The sequence below is a fragment of the Setaria viridis genome, chromosome 9 (genome assembly GCF_005286985.2).
Source record: "Setaria viridis chromosome 9, Setaria_viridis_v4.0, whole genome shotgun sequence".
Taxonomy (NCBI): domain Eukaryota; kingdom Viridiplantae; phylum Streptophyta; class Magnoliopsida; order Poales; family Poaceae; genus Setaria; species Setaria viridis.
This window is the reverse complement of record NC_048271.2, coordinates 33,935,234-33,953,350: the sequence shown is the minus strand read 5'-3', so window position 1 is coordinate 33,953,350 and position 18,117 is coordinate 33,935,234. Positions and strand designations below refer to the sequence as shown.

Here is an 18,117-nt window from a genome sequence, read left to right as displayed (position 1 = left end):
GTAGCAAAGTGGAAGCCACCGCCATCTGATTGGGTGAAAATAAACGTTGATGGGGCTTTTGATGAGCAGATTGGTGAGGCGGTCATTGGCATTGTAATTCGCAATGACCAAGGGAAGGTGAAGCTTGGAGATATATTTTCCAAGGTAGCGATGCAGAGGAGATCGAAGCGCTTGTGTCCAAGGTGGGCCTCTTTCTTGAGGAGGACTAGTGTAGGAGGAAGGTAATGTTGGAAACGGACTGTAAAACACTGGTGGGTATGCTTCAAGGAAAGGAGGGCCTCAACTCTCGCTTACATTTTATAGTCAAGGGAGCATAAGAGGTGGGTGAAAGATTACCGGCATGATCGGTGGTTCATTCGAGGAGGGAGCAGAATGGAGCGGCGCACGAACTTGCTCAACTGGCGAAGCATACAAGACATGCGGTAGTGTGGCATATGCGTTGTCCGGTGTGTATCGAGCAAGTAATTGCTCAGGAATGTAACTCTTTTTCAGAGTATTAATATAGAGCCACTACGGGAATCAGGATGTTTGCCGAGTGCCCCAGGCACTCGGTGAAACCCAAAAAACACTCGGCGAAATGTTTGCCGAGTGTAACACTCGGCACACCGCTGTAATACCTGCCATTTTTAGTCATCAAAGTAGCTCTGAAGAAAAAGAAGCAATTCATGAAGAAAAGGAGAAGAAATTGGTTGAAAATCAAATTCAGGTCAAATTTGACCGAAATTTGAATTTTGAATTCGAAATTCAGAAAAATTCGGCAAAAATATGAAATGGGGGTGTAAGGGTGATTAGAACTTAAAGATCAAGATTTGGGACAAGATTTGGTCCTAAATACCTCAAGAAAATCAAAGAAAGAAGTTAAAACCGAATTGCACTGTTCATCGTCCGACAACAGGAATTTCAGAAAAACAGCACAGAGTTCATTTTTGGAAATTAAATTCTGTTGAATTTTTCAAATAAGTGGATCAAAACAACTAGACCATATTAAAGTATGGACTTTGGAAAAGTATCTTCAGGTGTTTTTGATCAGGAACAGTAGAGGGAACCATTTCAAATGGAAGCTCAAAGTCAGCACTTTACCACGGTCAGCTTAACTGCTGAACTGAAAATTCTGCCTAAGTCTGAAACCGTGACAACTAGCTATCTTTGGAGCAGAATTCAGAAAAATGGAGTGCAAAGGGTATAAGTGATTATGGGCAAAATGGAATCCTTGGATGTTGTAGAACACAATTGGAAAGAAGTTGGACCAAAAGAAAAGGATTTAGACCACTGAAATGATTCACCAAGTCGGGTAAATGACCACATCGACTGACTGACGAACTGAATGGAAGAACAGAAGGGTTCAGTTATTTGCCAGAGAAAAATTCAAATTTGAAAACATTTGGATGCTTATCTCGGGCAAAGGTTTAAATATGAATTGAAAATCTCAAGATTATCTACAACTTTGGTTAAGACACTTGTGGGCCGTCGGATGCACTTTCGACCGTGATTGAGCTCTGAAGTTCGGGCGTCAGAAAAACAAGAAAAGGGGGGGTGACAGAGCTACGCTCGACGTGTCGCCGCCGGTGTTCTCGGTCGCCCGCCAGCACGGCATCTACGCCACCTCCTTGCCACGTGAGTCCCTAGCTAGGCCACGGTGGCAACCATGCGCGCGGTGAAAGTCTTGAATAACTACCGCTCCCACGCCGCCCTTTTTACCGCCGCTCCTTTTCACCGCCGCCGCTCTTTCTGTCCAAGCCGCCGCCGCCGGGTAAAATTCTCCCACCACACCGCAGCTCCTATCGATTCCTCTTGCCCACTCCTCCACAGATACCCCAGCTACACCCCAGTCGAGTCGTTGTCCAACATCCTTGCCGGAATACCCTACGTCGCTGTTGTTTCTGTCCACCGTCGCCGCACCTCCTGCTCACGGTGAGCACCTCCTTGCTCTTGTTCTCTTTCTTCTTGGGTAGTCCTAGGCGGGTCCTTGGGATGCTAGGAAGCCATAGAGGGAGTCGTCGGGGTAAGCTAAGCCGTTGTTGTGCTTAGCCACGACCGGCCGTAGGCGCCGCCGCCCGCCATCGTGGAGGAAGCAGCTCCGGCCGTCTCCCGGGAAGCTGTCGCCGTGCACGGGTGCGCTAGGGCATGGGGATGCTTCCCCGGCCTAGCCCCGTCGCCGGTGGGGTGCCGGCCGGCGAGCCGCGCCGCCCCCTGTCGCGCCGGTTTTTGGCAGGAGGAGGAAGAAGGCGCTGGAGCAACGGGCCCGCGCGTCAGGGAGAAGAAGAGAAGGAGGAGGCAGGCCGAGCGCGGGCATCGGATGGGCCGCGGTCTTGGGGGCCCAAGTGTGGGCGCGGTTGGCTGGTGAGAGAAAAGGTCGGAGGCCCAGGAGAGAAGCCAGCCGGGCTCGTGGGGAAGAGAAAAAGGAGAGACAGGCCGTGGGCCGGTGCCGGTCCGGTAAAGGAGAAAAGGAAAAGAAGAATCGACCCAGGGAGCCCATCTGAGGAGAGGATAGGCCGGCGGGTAGGATGAATAGGAGAAGGAGTGGGTCCGCGCTACGGGCCCAGCGCAAGAGAGAGGGGGTAGAGTAGGGTCACGTGAAAAAAGTTGCCGGGGATGTTTTTCGGGAAAAATTAGATTTCCTTTGTAGAATAATTAGTTTAAATCCGAATCTCACCATTTAAATCACAGAAATTTCTAGGAGTGTCCAAAATTAGTGAAACCAATTTTGTTAGACTTGTTTTATTTTCCTTTATGCATTAAAATTTTTATACCCTAGAAAAATAATAAAAATTTGGGTATTTATTTAATGCCTTTCTTTTAAAGGTATTTAAATAAACACTTAATCTTTATTAAATGCATAAAATATGGAATGACATTTTCATAATCACAAATTAGTATTAATTCATAGGAAATTAGGTTTTAAAGCTAGAAAATAATTATAACATTTTCTAAAAATAAAAGAAAAGGCCCTAAGTAAGGTTAATTAAGGAAATAAAAATAGTGGGTTTAATCTTTTCGGGTTTTTGTGTGTTGGCTTGCAACTTTATCATGATTAATTGTATAGTCGTTGTTGGCTTGCAACTCTATCATGAAGGAAAGTTGTATAGTCTTTTATTCAAAAATTTGCATTCCTAACCCCTGCATATGTTGTGTTATAGACACCGAAGCACCAGAAGGAGATTTCTCGGAATATTCAGAAGGATCTCCAGATTTTGAGGAAGTCTTTGAATTGGTCCCCTGCGAGGCCAACCCTTCGGACAGTGCTAACTTTTTTAGCGAACAAGGCAAGCTCCGGTGCATTATACCTATTATTTTGGAGTCAATATTTCATGTGTCCATTATCGGTTATTTGCTATATGTATGCACTAAGTCTAGGAGTTGCATGAAACCCATTCTTGTGCATTATCATACCTTGTTTTAAGGACATCTTTGCCACTTGTTCAAACCTTTAGTAGATAACCCAAGTCTAGAATTGCTTAGTTGCTTAAATGCTTGGTTTACCAACCTTAAGGTAAATTTTGAGTCATGCATGTTAATTGTGGAGAGATGACTTGGAAATTAAGAAGCGGATAGAAGCTAAGGATGTAGTTGTGTCTGCTAGATTAATCTGGTTAAGGCCCAATTCGTTGTCTTAACCTTTGATCAAGTGAAAGACATCTGATCACTTACTGGGTATGGGACCAGTAAAGCCCAGTAGGTTAGTAAACCCTCTGATCAGGAATACTTCGTACCCGCGCTTGACGTGCTGGAGATTGGCAGGGGCGTAGCCTGAAACTCACATGGTGATCGGGCCATACGTGGGGTCCCATGTGGGGGTGCGTCCCTGGGTTCGGGTAGTCTTATTCCCAATCGTTGGTTTTGCTAATCGAAAAGTCGTTACATACGACCTGGACAGTCGTATATAGCTGGTGATCAGGGTACTCTCCTGCAGGATGTAATTTGATCCGGATCGCCGCAATTCTCGGTTATGAATGCACTTGATCACTGTTGAGCATCGTAGCATAAATTCATGAATGTCATATCTTTTTGATAATGTTTGGTGTATGACTTAATACCTTATTGTTTGCAAATAATCTTTTATCATCACCTAGAATGGTTAGGCAAAGACTTAACCCAAATAAAAGATAAAACTAAGGTCTCACTTTTAGTAAGCTTTTTGGCAAAAATGTATCAGCCAAGTACACCGAAAAGCTATCATGCACTTCCAAGAAAAACTATTATATTGGTTAGACGGGTAAGCCTTGCTGAGTACCTTGTACTCAGGGTTATCCCTTGTGGCTATTTTCAGAAGCACCGCAGGAGTCCACCGAGGAGGAAGCCCCGAAATCCTAGGGTATTGTTACGAGTCTCACAATACCCTTAGAAGAAGTCTCATAATGCTCATCTCCATCCGAACCGTTTATGTTTTAAGTCCTAGAACTCTGTCTAACACTACACTGTTAAGTTTGCTTCAAACTATGTCTTGTATTAACTCATACCTCGTGTATGTATGTAAAAATATAATATTTGTTGATGCTATCCCATCGCGGATACAATCCTGATGTATGGCTATGAGACACGATGTGGATCTTTCGAGGAGTCCTAGGGACACTCGACGGACGACCGGACTTATACTGTTTTAAGTGCGTTTCGGATAATTGCTGCGTCGGCAGCAATTAGGCGCATTTAAACCAGTTTAAGTTGGACGGTTCCGCCATAGCACACGACAAAAAATCTCTTGGCAAACAAAACTTTATCGAGTGTTTTGTGTCGGGCACTCGGCAAAAGCTTTGCCGAGTGCCCAAAAAACACTCGGCAACATATTTCTGAAAAAAATAAAAAAACACAACACTAGCCACCACAGCCGCCGGCCGGCACCACCACCACCACAGCACCACAGCCCCACGCCGGCCACCACCACCACCACCATGACAGCCCCACAGCCCCACGCCGGCCTCGACCGCGCCGCCGGCCACTTGAAGACCGCCACCGCTCCTAGCCTCGACCGCACCACCACCACCACTAGTGCCACCGACAGGAGCTCGGCTGGTTCTCCATCACCCAGCTCGACCTCAGAGGCGGCGGATCTGGGAGGCACCGCCGGCTTCATGAAACCTTTCCTAGTACCTTCGGACACTACAATAGGTAGACGGGGAGAAAGTAGCGCTTTTGCTATAGGCTGGATGGCCCACCATGGAAGCCGCCACTCAGCAGCGCCCTGCTCCGCTTCCTGTTGCCGGTGGCCCGTCCGGATCCGGGAGGAGGGGCGTGGTGGCGACCGGATCCGGGGAGGGTCAGGGCAAGGCGACAGAGATGGAGGGGAGGGGGCCGGATCCGGGAAGAGGCCGGGGCCGGGGCAGCACCGGTGAGGGGAGGGGGTCGGGGTGGCACCGGAATAACGGATGGGGCGGCGGGAGAAGGTGGAGAGGGAGGAGGGAGGAGGGAGAAGGAGGGCGCCGCCGGAGGGGAGGGGTCGGGGCATGGCGAAGAGGGAGGGGCGCGCTGGGGGTGCAGTGCGGGAGAGACAGGAGCGGGCTGGGGGGCAAGGGAAGGAGGGGGTGTGCGGGGGGGGGGGCAGGGGAAGGAGGGGCATGCGGGGGGCCGAGTGCAGGTCGTTTATTTGCGCGGGGTTGGGGATTTACCGGGTGCCCTGATCTGGCACTCGGCAAAACACTGTTTTGTAGTGTTTTGCCGAGTGCTAGATAGGGAGTACTCGGTAATGATTTTTTTTATTTTTTCCTTTTCCTTCTTTTCTACAACATTTTCTTCTACATTTGTTTTGATAAACTCAACAATACCTTATCAAATTCACTCAACAATATGTATTTGATTATTCTACTCATATTATTTCATTATTTTAGGCAGTTATAGCTCAAATTCAATTTATATCAATTAAAATTCTATAATTGCACTTAATGCATTAAAATTATCGAATGGCTCCAAAAAATTACCAAAATTTCACATGAAACAATATATGTTCTCTATTGCCTATACAAAAAGTTTTGTAGTCAAATCAAAATTCGACCATCACTTTGACTCCAAATCTTATCGAATCTTTCTCAACACTACGATTCTTCTTCTGAGATGCTTCGGTTTGTAAACATCGTATATGATGAAATGTGGAAACTTTCTCTATTTTTTACCACAACCTCCACGTATGATACCATCACATCATGACAAATCTCATAATTTTCCGACTTCGTTTGCTTTTTTTACAATTTAAAAATCATTCGGTCACATGTTCGTGCTTGTATTTCCTGAACAAGATGTTTGAAATTTCTTTCCATTTCACGGGTAAGGCCTCAAACTGGGCTAAATAACATAAATATTATTTTTCTACTCATTTTATTCTTAATTTGAATCACTTGCAGTTCAAATTTGACTTATACCAAAAATTCCCTTCAAATGCAATTAATGAAATAAATATAGCAAACAAATCCAAAAATATACCAAATTTTAATATGAAGTACCACATATTGTATGTGAGGAGTAGAAAATATTTTAAGGTGAGAAGAGAAAAAAAAAACTTTGCCGAGTGGTAAAAAAAATACTCAGCAAACCCTCTCTTTACACTCGGCAAAGCTCCTTGTTTGCCGAGTATTTTTTTTTTGACACTCGGCAAAGCCCTTGTTTGCCGAGTGTTTTTTCTTTGCCGAGTGTTTTTAGCTCGGTACTCGGCAAAGAAAAAACACTCAGCAAATTTGAGGTTTCTGTAGCGAGCTCTCTTTTCTTCGAAAAAATATTATAAAAAAGAGTAAAATACACTAGCGGTCCTCAAACTTGTCGTGAGGTGCCATCCTATACCGTCTATGAAGTTGCATGCCGACGGGACAACACCAATCCCAATATGCACCGAGGGCATCTCCAGCCTTGTCCTGTCCCAAACTCCCAATCTGTTGGTCTATAAATACTAGTAGTGGATACTGGATACCGTATACGGCTGTACGCAAGAGGAACCATGCCGCCGCACAAACGGCGCCGTGCATGCACTCCGCGCGGCACGTCGTCACCGACGGCCGCGGTGACGCTCCCGGCAGAGCTCATCCTCGAGATCGCCGCGCGCTCGGAAGCCGACACCCTCTTCCGGTGCGCCGCGGCGTGCAAGCTAAGCTCTTTCGGCGCGAGATCCTCAGCCCTGCGTTTGTCCGTCGCATCTGCAGAGCGCCGGACGGCGTCGTGCCGCCGAGGCTTCTCAGCTTCCTCGACGAGACATTCTCCCTCGTCCACCCGTCGACGCCGGCCGCCGCGTCCTTCGCCGAGGAAAGCCTCGCGCCCTTCGTGTCGCGCAGCGCCGCCGACCTACTGGAGCAGGAGTACGAGGCCATGACATCCCGCGCTGACATCCCACGGCAGGCTTGTCGTCCTGGAGCGCAGCGAATCCGACATGTGCGTGTACGACCCCATGACCGGCGGCCGCACCTTCCTCCCCTTGCCGCCGGACGTCGGAAGAGACGACCACCTCTACACTACCTGCACGTACGTCCTGCTCACCACCGCCGACGGCATCGGCATCGGCTGCTCCTTCCTGCTACTCGCCGCTGACCTGGCCGGTCTCCACCAGGCCCGCTCATGCGCAAGGTGCATCCATGTGCAGACTGTGTCGTCGGACGCTGGGGGCGAGTGGAGCCCGGTGACCGTCGCTAGGGCTCCGCGTCTGCCGCGTTGCCTGGCCTCGACGGGGGACCACTACGACGTCGCGGTCGTCCTTGGCGGCGTGGTCCACTGGCTCTTGCATGATTACGTCCTCACCTACGACGTCAGCACGGCGACGGTGGGGAGGATGAGAATGTGACTTTCAAACAACATCGTCCAGGTTGGGCATATCATATACAACTTGACAGAGCATTTGGTTAGTTGATTAGGATAGCATGATATGTACAGTGGCTGGGGAATGATTAAAGCATTTCACATATGGGATGACCCTGAACCCTATTTTTTTACCTTATGATTCAAAGTTTTAAATTCTTAACTTTGGCACGGACAATTATGAGACACACATAAACGTAGAATAGGATGCCAATAAATCATCTTTGTTTATTATTAATGATTATTCATGACAATTGGCATGTCTAAATTGATTATTGGAGTACAACCTCATACATCATTTAGAAGATGGCACCACCGATGAAGGGCTGCTGCAAGTAGGGGTTTGCCAAAGCCACTTGGTTGAACACGCTAGACACAAGTGCTTGTTGCTGCAAGTGGGCGAGAGGACTCACCAAAGCTAGTTGGTTGAACACATTTGGTAGCAATTGTTGTTGCTGCCAGGCAGTAGTTATGGGGTTCGCCAAAGGCACTTGGTTGAACACGCTAGCCACAAGTGCTTGTTGCTGCAAGTGGGCGAGAGGACTCGCCAAAGCTAGTTGGTTGAACACATTTGGTAGCAATTGTTGTTGCTGCCAGGCAGCAGTGATGGGGTTCACCAAAGCCACTTGGTTGAACACACTAGACACGAGTTGTTGTTGCTACCACTGGGCGAAAGGACTCGTTAGAGCTAGTTGGTTGAACACGTTTGGCAAGAGTTGTTGTTGCTGCCACTAGGCAGCGGTGATGTGGTTTGCTAGAGCCAATTGGTTGAACACATTTGGCAGCATGGTGGCAATGTTGTTCACCAACAGTTGTTGCTGCTGCAGAGACATAATGCTCTGTAGTGCAAGATGTGCTTGGCATTGCTGTTGAAGAATGGCAAGTGGTTGTTGAATGAGCACGGACGATGGGGCCAAGATACCGGATGCCAACGCTTGCAGCTGCACGCACGGGTGTGTGGCTGCTATAGAAGTAGCCTGAGGCCAGAATAGGGGACTAGCGGTTGCGGCAAGAGCACTCAAAGGTGAAATGTACGCGGAAGTAGCGGTTGTCGAGAGTGCAAGGAGAGCAAAGAAGGCAAATATCTTGGCTGCCATCTTTGCTAAGACTTTGGTAATGCTTTTTAGTGTCTATGTTTGCTCTTGCTATGGGTGATGAACTAACATATGATTCGGGGCCTATTTATAGAATGTGGAGATCAGGTGCCACAAGCAAGGCTCCGGTATTTTGTACACAAAGTCTTAGGACTCCAGATAAGTATAGATGACATGGCATCGAGTCAATTACAACATTTGATGACTCATTTTATTGGAAGTATATTAAGTACGTATTGGCAAGATAACGTTATATACTTGATAGTCATGCCTCCTTTTGTTATCTTTTCTTGATAAATGAACAGTGGAAGTATGCTTACTTTAACTTTAAATATGCCACATCAAATTGGTTTCTGCTTTATGGAACTGAGCTTGTAATGTTGTGATATGGTGACATGGATCTATAGTTTTCTCAAAACTAGATTTGTCCACTACTTGGCATGTGTTCCACATGTCACAGCACTCGATGTTTCATACCTTTTTTTTTCTTTCTTGAAGGGTCTTATGTATATGCAGTAAGTCCAATGTATATTTAGTAATGGCTGATAGCCCAAAGCGTACTAACTAGAACCCCTCTTATCTGGTGTCTGACTTTTATCATTTTTTTAAGAAGATTCAACATATTCTTTTTCATTCTAGATATATTAGAGTTTGTTAGTATGATAGAGTTTCAAGAAATTTGTAAGATCATTTGTGATCTTGTAGAACTAGAATATTTAATCATCAATTGCTTTCCTCCTTAAAAAGCTTCAAATGGGTTGGTACATCTCAACCCCCACACCACCCCAACACAAGTATTAAAAATGGATGCAAATGGAAATGAGAGAATGATTGTAATGAGTTTAGTGGCACCTACTAATAATTGATGTTCACGTATTTATACATGGTTGAATCAACATCACTGACGATTGCCTATTCGGAAGGTATCTCTTTCGAAGTGGCAGCAACCACCAATGCCAATTGCTGGCAGCAGACAAACCCTTCATTGTAAAAGATTGAATTGTTGAGTGTAGTTACAAGGACCTAAGTTTTTATATGTGGATGAGAGCATTGTGGTGTCATTAATAAAAGGGATCTTCATTATAAGTTCATTTCTAGTAGGAATATGAGAGCCAATTTTGAAAATGCATTTAGGTCCCTCGTGGGTTTTATAAAGAACAAATGACCTTGTGAGTTTTGGTTAGGATCTTATTATGAATGACAAAATCATGATCATGTCATAAAAAACATGCAAAAGTAAAGATATGACAAGGAAAAAATAAGAAAAAGATACATAGAGCAAATGCAATTATATGCATTGGTTGTTGACTTGCATATCAATGGAAAATTGAAAAGTGCATAAGGATTGATAAAGGTTAAACTATTAAGAACAAAGGTGACCATGAACTTGTTGTTTAAGAAGTTTGTATTGAAGCTTGCTTGGTCAAAACATCAACACAATGTTAGTGAAATGAAGATACATTGAAGAAAAATAGAAGCGGTAATATGCTAGTGGACGGACGTTTGAACAGATAAAAAATAACTGGACGCCGACGCTAGCTTGTGCTCCTTTCCTATCCACTCATTTCTTTATATAAATTTCTTATCCTTTCCCCTCCCCTCCCCTCCCCTCCAGACTCTTCTTTCCCAACCTTCTCCTTCACTTCCATTCCCACACATCACCCACTTTTGTGACCTTGGCACTAGCATCTACTTTTGTTTGTAACGCGCTTCCTTGTCCTCCACCTCTCACCACCATCACCACGTGCTTGACTCAACACCACTACGCCAGTGACACGTCGGCATGTTAGACCTCCTCCTTGCATTGGTTGTCCCGGTTCTGCAACAGCACCAACCCTGGAGCACCTGCTTGTTGCTGCCGCGTGCTCGACCACAGCCTCACCATGGTCGTCCAACTCCATCCAATTTGGCAGCGTGGAGGGCTCTGGGGTCAAATGGCAATGGGCCAACTAGCCAAGGGCCAAAGATGGATGATGGCTCTTGCACCAGCACGACAGAAGGGCAGCTGTAGCTCGATTGGATCCCCGCGTGCAAGAGAAAATTGCCATGTTGCATTAGGTATCGTATGTTTTTACAGTAGAGATTTTTGGATGTTGCGAGTGTCATATTGTAGATGTTTGCGATTTGCTATAGATGTATGTATCATGTGATGTTGCTTGATCGATTTTATGATGTTTAAATGTGATCGATTTTTTAAGATGTTTAAATGTTGAATTCACCATTGATGGAGGTTCATCATCCGCCAAATGATAATTGTTAGCCCTTACAAAACAGATTGTTAGCTAGATAAGCTAGAAATGACATGTTATCTAGTTAGCTTTGGTATCTAGTAATCTATTTGATTGGATTGCACGGTATTTGTTGGAATATAATTTGTACCTTATACTACAAAAGTGCCTTTATATTTGTATTTTCTTGAGACCTAAGCACTATCGCTATGATCAGTCCATCTTTACTCAAGTGAAAGCCTTAGCCATGTCAATTGATTTTGCACGTTGTAATGTGAATTTGCAATGTAGCAAATTGACGATGTGCATCTAGAATTTTCTTATCAACTGAACTTATCCAGTAACATATATAGGTTTTGTTCCATAAATCATATATAACTTACAAATAAAAATTTCATGTGGTAGTATTTTTGTCATACTAATCTATGTCACTGAACAAGTATTTGACTATGCAGCCTCAGTGGCGAAGCCTCTTAACTTCCTACTACGACTATAATGCCTAGCCCTTCCATGTTGATTCATCATGAGTTATGAGGCCTGGCATCGATATATTATCATCCATGTTGAGACAATCAGATGTCCCAAGGATTACCAAAGTATATCTTAATCATGTATGAATTGTTACCTTTTGGTTCTATGTTTATTTGCAATCAGGGCATCTCCTTTGTTTCTAAAAAATAGTGAGTGCTCGTGCCTTGCAACAAAGGCATTTGATGCACAACTTTTGCCTCATGTACTTTCTATGAATAAAGAAGCACGAAGGCCTATACATATTTGATCAAGCAATTTTAACATCTTTGGCCAATCATGCATTGCTCCATGATATGGTAGTAAAGGCCCATTACTTGGTGAATGTGACTTTCTAACAACATCATCCAGGTTGGGCATATAATATACAACTTGACAAAGCATTTAGTTAGTTGATTACAGTAGCATGATAGCATGATATGTACAGTGGTTGGGGAGTGATTAAAGCATTTCACATATGGGATGACCCTGAACCATATTTTTTTTTACCTTATCATTTAAAGTTTTAAATTCATAACTTTGGCACAGACAATTATGAGACACACATAAACATAGAATAGGATGCCAATAAATCATCTTTGTTTATTATTAATGCTAATTCATGACAATTGGCATGTCAAAATTTTTTATTGGAGTACAACCTCATACATCATTTAGAAGATGGCACCACCGATGAAGGGCTGCTGCAAGTAGGGGTTTGCCAAAGGCACTTGGTTGAACACGCTAGCCACAAGTGCTTGTTGCTGCAAGTGGGCGAGAGGACTCGCCAAAGCTAGTTGGTTGAACACATTTGGTAGCAATTGTTGTTGTTGCCAGGCAGCAGTGATAGGGTTCGCCAAAGCCACTTGGTTGAACACACTAGACACGAGTTGTTGTTGCTGCCACTGGGCCAAAGGACTCGTTAGAGCTAATTGGTTGAACACGTTTGGCAGGAGTTGTTGTTGCTGCCAGTTGGCAGTGGTGATGTGGTTTGCTAGAGCCAATTGGTTGAACACATTTGGCAGCATGGTAGCAATGTTGTTCACCAATAGTTGCTGCTGCTGCAGAGACATAATGCTCTGTAGTGCAAGATGTGCTTGGCATTGCTGTTGAAGAATGGCAAGTGGTTGTTGAATGAGCACGGCTGATGGGGCCAAGATACCGGATGCCAACGCTTGCAGCTGCACGCACGGGTGTGTGGCTGCTATAGAAGTAGCCTGAGGCCAGAATAGGGGACTAGCGGTTGCGGCAAGAGCACTTAGAGGTGAAATGTACGCGGAAGCAGCGGTTGTCGAGAGAGCAAGGAGAGCAAAGAAGGCAAATATCTTGGCTGCCATCTTCGCTAAGACTTTGGTAATGCTTTTTAGTGTCTATGTTTGCTCTTGCTATGGGTGATGAACTAACATATGATTCGGGGCCTATTTATAGAATGTGGAGATGAAGTACCACAAGCAAGGCTCCGGCATTTTGTACACAAAGTCTTAGGACTCCAGATAAGTATAGATGACATGGCATCGAGTCAATTACAACATTTGATGACTCATTTTATTGGAAGTATATTAAGTACGTATTTTGATGATAATGTTATATACTTTATAGCCGTGCCTATTTCTGTTATCTTTTCTTGATAAATGAACAGTGGAAGTATGCTTACTTTAACTTTAAATATGCCACATCAAATTGGTTTCTGCTTTATGGAACTGAGTTTGTAATGTTGTGATATGGTGACATGGATCTATAATTTTCTCAAAACTAGATTTGTCCACTACTAGGCATGTGTTCCACATGTCACAGCACTCGATGTTTCATACCTTTTTGCTTTTTTTCTTGAAGGGTCTTATGTATATGCAGTAAGTCCAATGTATATTTAGTAATGGTTGATAGCCCAAAGCATACTAACTAGAACCCCTCTTATCTGGAGTCTGAATTTTATCTTTTTTATGAAGATTCAACATATTCCTTTTCATTCTAGATATATTAGGGTTTCAAGAAATTTGTAAGACCATTTGTGATCTTGTAGAAGTGGAATATTTAATCATCAATTGCTTTCCTCCTTAAAAAGCTTCTGTTGATGCTGGATTTTTACACGTGTTTGGAATCGGCGTCAAAGGAGAAGGAAGTCAGCCGATGCGGCAAACAAGAAGCTATAGTTGAGAATCGGTCGATTAAAGCTGCAGTGTTTTGGCCGATTGGCGGAAGGAGTCAATAGAGGCTGGCCGATTGGGAGCCAGAACGGCTTGGCCGGTGTGGGCCTGAAGTGGGCCAAGGTGACGGGCAGTTGAAGAAAGAGACTGGCCCGTGGAAAAATAGTAACCGACTCCGATACGAGTTGTGTTTGTAAGTATTTGTTATCTTTTAAAATTAGAGATAGATTCTAGTCGGTTAGAAAATCGGTTGTAACAGGGTATAAATAGTTGCCTTGTAAGGCTTGTAAAGAACAACACATCAATCAATACAACAAATCTACTTTTTTTCCCATACTTTACTTTCAAGTCGGTGACTTCGCCAAAACCTTTTCTTTTCACGAGTTCGTACGAGTTGGCGGGGCTGCATCGACACGATCTCCGGCCGATTGGTAAGTTCCACTTATCGAGTAATATCTAAGCTTTAACTTCTAGCGTATCGCTGTTGTTTTATTTAGATTTATTCACCAGTTATTGATATTAACTAGAATTATAGGTTTTACCTGTTGTTTTAGTTTTATCACTGGTTATCCAGCTTGAGACACGAACTGTCGGCTTATCATTATATTTTTGTTTATCATCACATAGCCAATTAGATTTGTTCCAAGTGTTGCCTTTGTAGTGTTGTCTAGGTTGCTCTAGTAGTTTCCCTTACAATTGCTACGCAGTTATCGGCTGTTTGTAGCCGGTCATCTCTACAGTAAATCAGCCTATTCACTAATACGCTTTTCAAGACACATCGGAACTTTAGCCGATCGAAACCCCTGGAATTTAATACTTTTGTTTCCTTGTCAATCAACAGGTCAGATTGACTGGCATACCGCACGAACCACACTAGTGCAGTAACCCGAACAGGAGTTAAGTAGATTCTCCCGGATCGTGTGTTCGACGCTGACGGCCATCGGCCGATTTTCAGCGCCAACAGCTTCAAATGGGTTGGTACATCTCAACCTCCATACCACCCCAACACAAGTATTAAATGGAAGCAAATGGAAAGAGAGAATGAATGTAATGAGTTTAGTGGCACCTATTTGTTGGAGTATAAGTGAATTGCCCACTTTTTCCTATCAGCTTAAGCTTTTGGGTTGAACTAGTTGGTGCATGCAACCTAATATGGTATCAGAGCCAGAGGTCTTAAGTTCGAATCCTGGCGAGCGCGATTAAATAAAATAATTGCAGTCCATTCCAATTTCCACATGCAGCCTGAGGGAGTATGAACGTGAGGGGGAGTATTGGAGTATAAGTGAATTGCCCACCTTTCCCTATCAGCTTAAGCTTTTGGGTTGAACTGGTTGGTGCATGCAACTCAATACTATTAATAATTGATGTTCACGTATTCATACATGATTGAATCAACATCATTAACGATTGCCTATTCGGAAGGCATCTCTTTCGAAGTGGCAGCAACCACCAATGCCAATTGCTTGCAGCAGACAAGCCCTTCATTGTACAAGATTGAATTGTTGAGTGTAGTTACAAGGACCTAAGTTTCTGAATGTGGATGAGATCATCATGGTGTCATAAATAAAAGGGATCTTCGTTATAAGTTCATTTCTATTAGGAATATGAGAGCCAATTTTGAAAATGTATTTAGGTCCCTCGTGGGTTTTATAAGGAACTAATGACCTTGTGAGTTTTGGTTAGGATCTTATTATGAGTGACAAAGTCATGATCATGTCATAAAAAACATGCAAAAGAAGAGATAAGGAAAAAATAAGAAAAAGATATATAGAGAAACAGCGATTATATGCATTGGTTGTTGACTTGCATATCAAAGGAAAAGTGAAAGGATTGATAAATGTTAAACTATTAAGAACAAAGGTGACCATGAACTTGTTGTTCAAGAAGTTTGTATTGAAGCTTGTTTTGACGATTATTAGCACGCCAATTGTGAATTGCAAGCGTACGGATTTGTATCTCTTTCCTCAGAGTATTCCCCCAAGGTTTATCAATCCGTAAAACTTATAGAACAAGATCTATTTCAACTAGCATTGTTAGTATGAACTTGGTGTTGATGAGTGATTCAGATCCAATCTACTAAGCATGTACTGACAGATAATATAAAGTAGAGGTAACCAATCTAGAGCAACTTATACTATGCATATGTTGTAATTCTGAGCATGGATAGCAAAGCAACACAGATATGATCCTAGTAAAAAGCATCTTTAAATCTACACCTCTAGTCTGGATCCCGAAACCCCCCAACTTACAAAAGAAAGATCCTATCACGATCACCTCTATCAGCGCAAGCAGGTTAAGGGCATGATCAAAATAACACGTTATACTCATCGGTAGATCAGGCATGAAAAGCAAGCAAACCCAATAAACCTCTATCAGCGCAAGCAGGTTAAGGGCATGATCAAAATAACATGTTATACTCATCAGTAGATCAGGCATGAAAATCCAATCACCATGACCACAAGAATACCCTAAGCAATCTATCATCGATTCATAGATTGAAAAGCAAGCAAACCCGATAAAGCATAAGACCATCAAAGGAGATATTTAGATCGCTAAGAACATGAACACATATATTACTTCACCATGAATGATTGTATATCACAAGATCACCATCGGGATCCTACCTTGATCTTGATGACTCCTAACTTCAGAACTCTAGCGTGATCTTCCTCGTAGGGTGATCATTCCAGCAGAGGTTCAGCTACGCTAACGCTTGAAAACTTCATGGCCCTCAGCTCTCCGGAAAGGTGTCCCTCAAGCTTCTTCTCCTTCTCTGTTGCTTCACGTCGAGTACGTCATCTTTGATATGGGGCTCGATGGATTTTTGGGGTATTTATAGTCCAGAGAGCGCGTGGCAAAAATTGAAAGGCGAGGGGACGAAGGAATACCCCAGGCCGATCAGCCTGGAAGGGTCCATGCCGATCGGCCTAGGCCTTCCTTTTATCCCCTCGCACCCTACTTCATCCCCAAGTCTTCTTAGATGCTCAGGAGTCTTATTTTCACTTGCATGTGGGCCTGGCACGTTGGTAGCTTCGGGATGAGATTGATCTTCAATAACTTTCCAAATCTCCACAATCTTGTTTGATTCCTCTTTGATCTCGAAGTGATCCTTGCCTTATCTTCACAAACTTAGCCCTTAAATCATCTCAGAGGATTGCTTGCTAAAGATGGGCGTTAGGGGGCGCCAGAGGACCCTAGGCCGATCGACTTGGGCTCCTCTGGGCCAATTAGCCTAGGCCCTTCCTGGCCTCGTTGGCCTTCATCTTTGATTGGTTCATTGCTCGTTTAGTGCTTTATCCAAAAATATACTTTAAAGTTCAATTTCCTGCAAAAACAGAATAACGTCCAAAATATGTTGCACGTGTGAAAATAACCGGTTTATTAGGTGTGATCAATAGTTTAGGTATTAAATTCGTGTTATTATTGAAGATAAATAGGGGTTAAAGTGTGTCAATAATGAGGGTCAACAATCCTCCCATGCTTAAACCTTGCTCATCCTCGAGTAAGCCTTTAATAGAAATTAGTGTTGCCTTTCGGTGTTCAATCCTGCACTTGATCACACACAAGAAAACATAATGCTCTCATAGAATTTTTCAATTAATATTCAAGTTGTAACAAACCTTCTCTAATATGGAGGGTAGATATCATTTAAGCAACTCCCACAATAAATTTATTCTTTTGCTCTCAATTTTAAACAAACCTCAAGATTTTGAATAAAACTTTTTCAAAAAGAAACTAAACCAAGACCAACAATTTAAACTTTGTTACAATTGCTCATGTTCTCTCAGCTCATCAAGTCTCTCAAACCTATGCTAGAACTTCTCCAACCTGTCATCACTCATAAAATATGTGTAAGGCTTTATCTGGATCTTTGGGAAGGTTACTCCTAGAAAAAATATTATAATCAGGATATTATCAAAATAAGAAAGACTTCTAATGGATCTTACTCAGACTTGTCACAAAGGTCATGGAAAATAATTGCTTATAGAGAGGGAGAGAATGAACACACACATTTAGATAGTGGACATGTGCAAGGGCAAAGAGTGATCGTGAGATGCAGATGAAGTTCTCGTAATCGGATTGCACAAAGTTCGAAAATAAGTATGAAATAATCCTTAATCTTGAAAGCACTTGGGATCTATACGAAGCTCAAAGAACTGATGAGTACTTTATTTCTTTTTTTCTTTTTCTCATTTCTTTCTTTCTTTCTTTTCTTTTTCTTTCTTTCTTTTTCCACAATTTTTTTTCTTTTTGCTCCTTAGAACTCTTTGCAACATATTACTTACTCAGCAGTAGTCAGAGATAATGTGACAACTCTCCCCCCATGCTTAAACGATACTTGTCCTTGAGCATGAAAAGGAAGAAAGATAAACTGTTGAT

At 43.4% G+C, this 18,117-nt stretch overlaps 1 protein-coding gene and 1 pseudogene across 1 annotated transcript; both read right to left on the bottom strand.

Annotated features, from left to right (window-relative positions):
• Positions 1-8,063: 8,063 nt before the first annotated feature.
• Positions 8,064-8,861, bottom strand: LOC140221252 (uncharacterized; annotated as a pseudogene).
• A 3,406-nt stretch (positions 8,862-12,267) lies between these two features.
• LOC117835565 (protein FLOURY 2-like) lies at positions 12,268-12,987 on the bottom strand. Its single transcript, XM_034714921.2, has one exon. The coding sequence runs from the start codon at positions 12,928-12,930 to the stop codon at positions 12,268-12,270; it is 663 nt and encodes a 220-aa protein (XP_034570812.1). The 5' UTR covers positions 12,931-12,987.
• Positions 12,988-18,117: the final 5,130 nt, after the last annotated feature.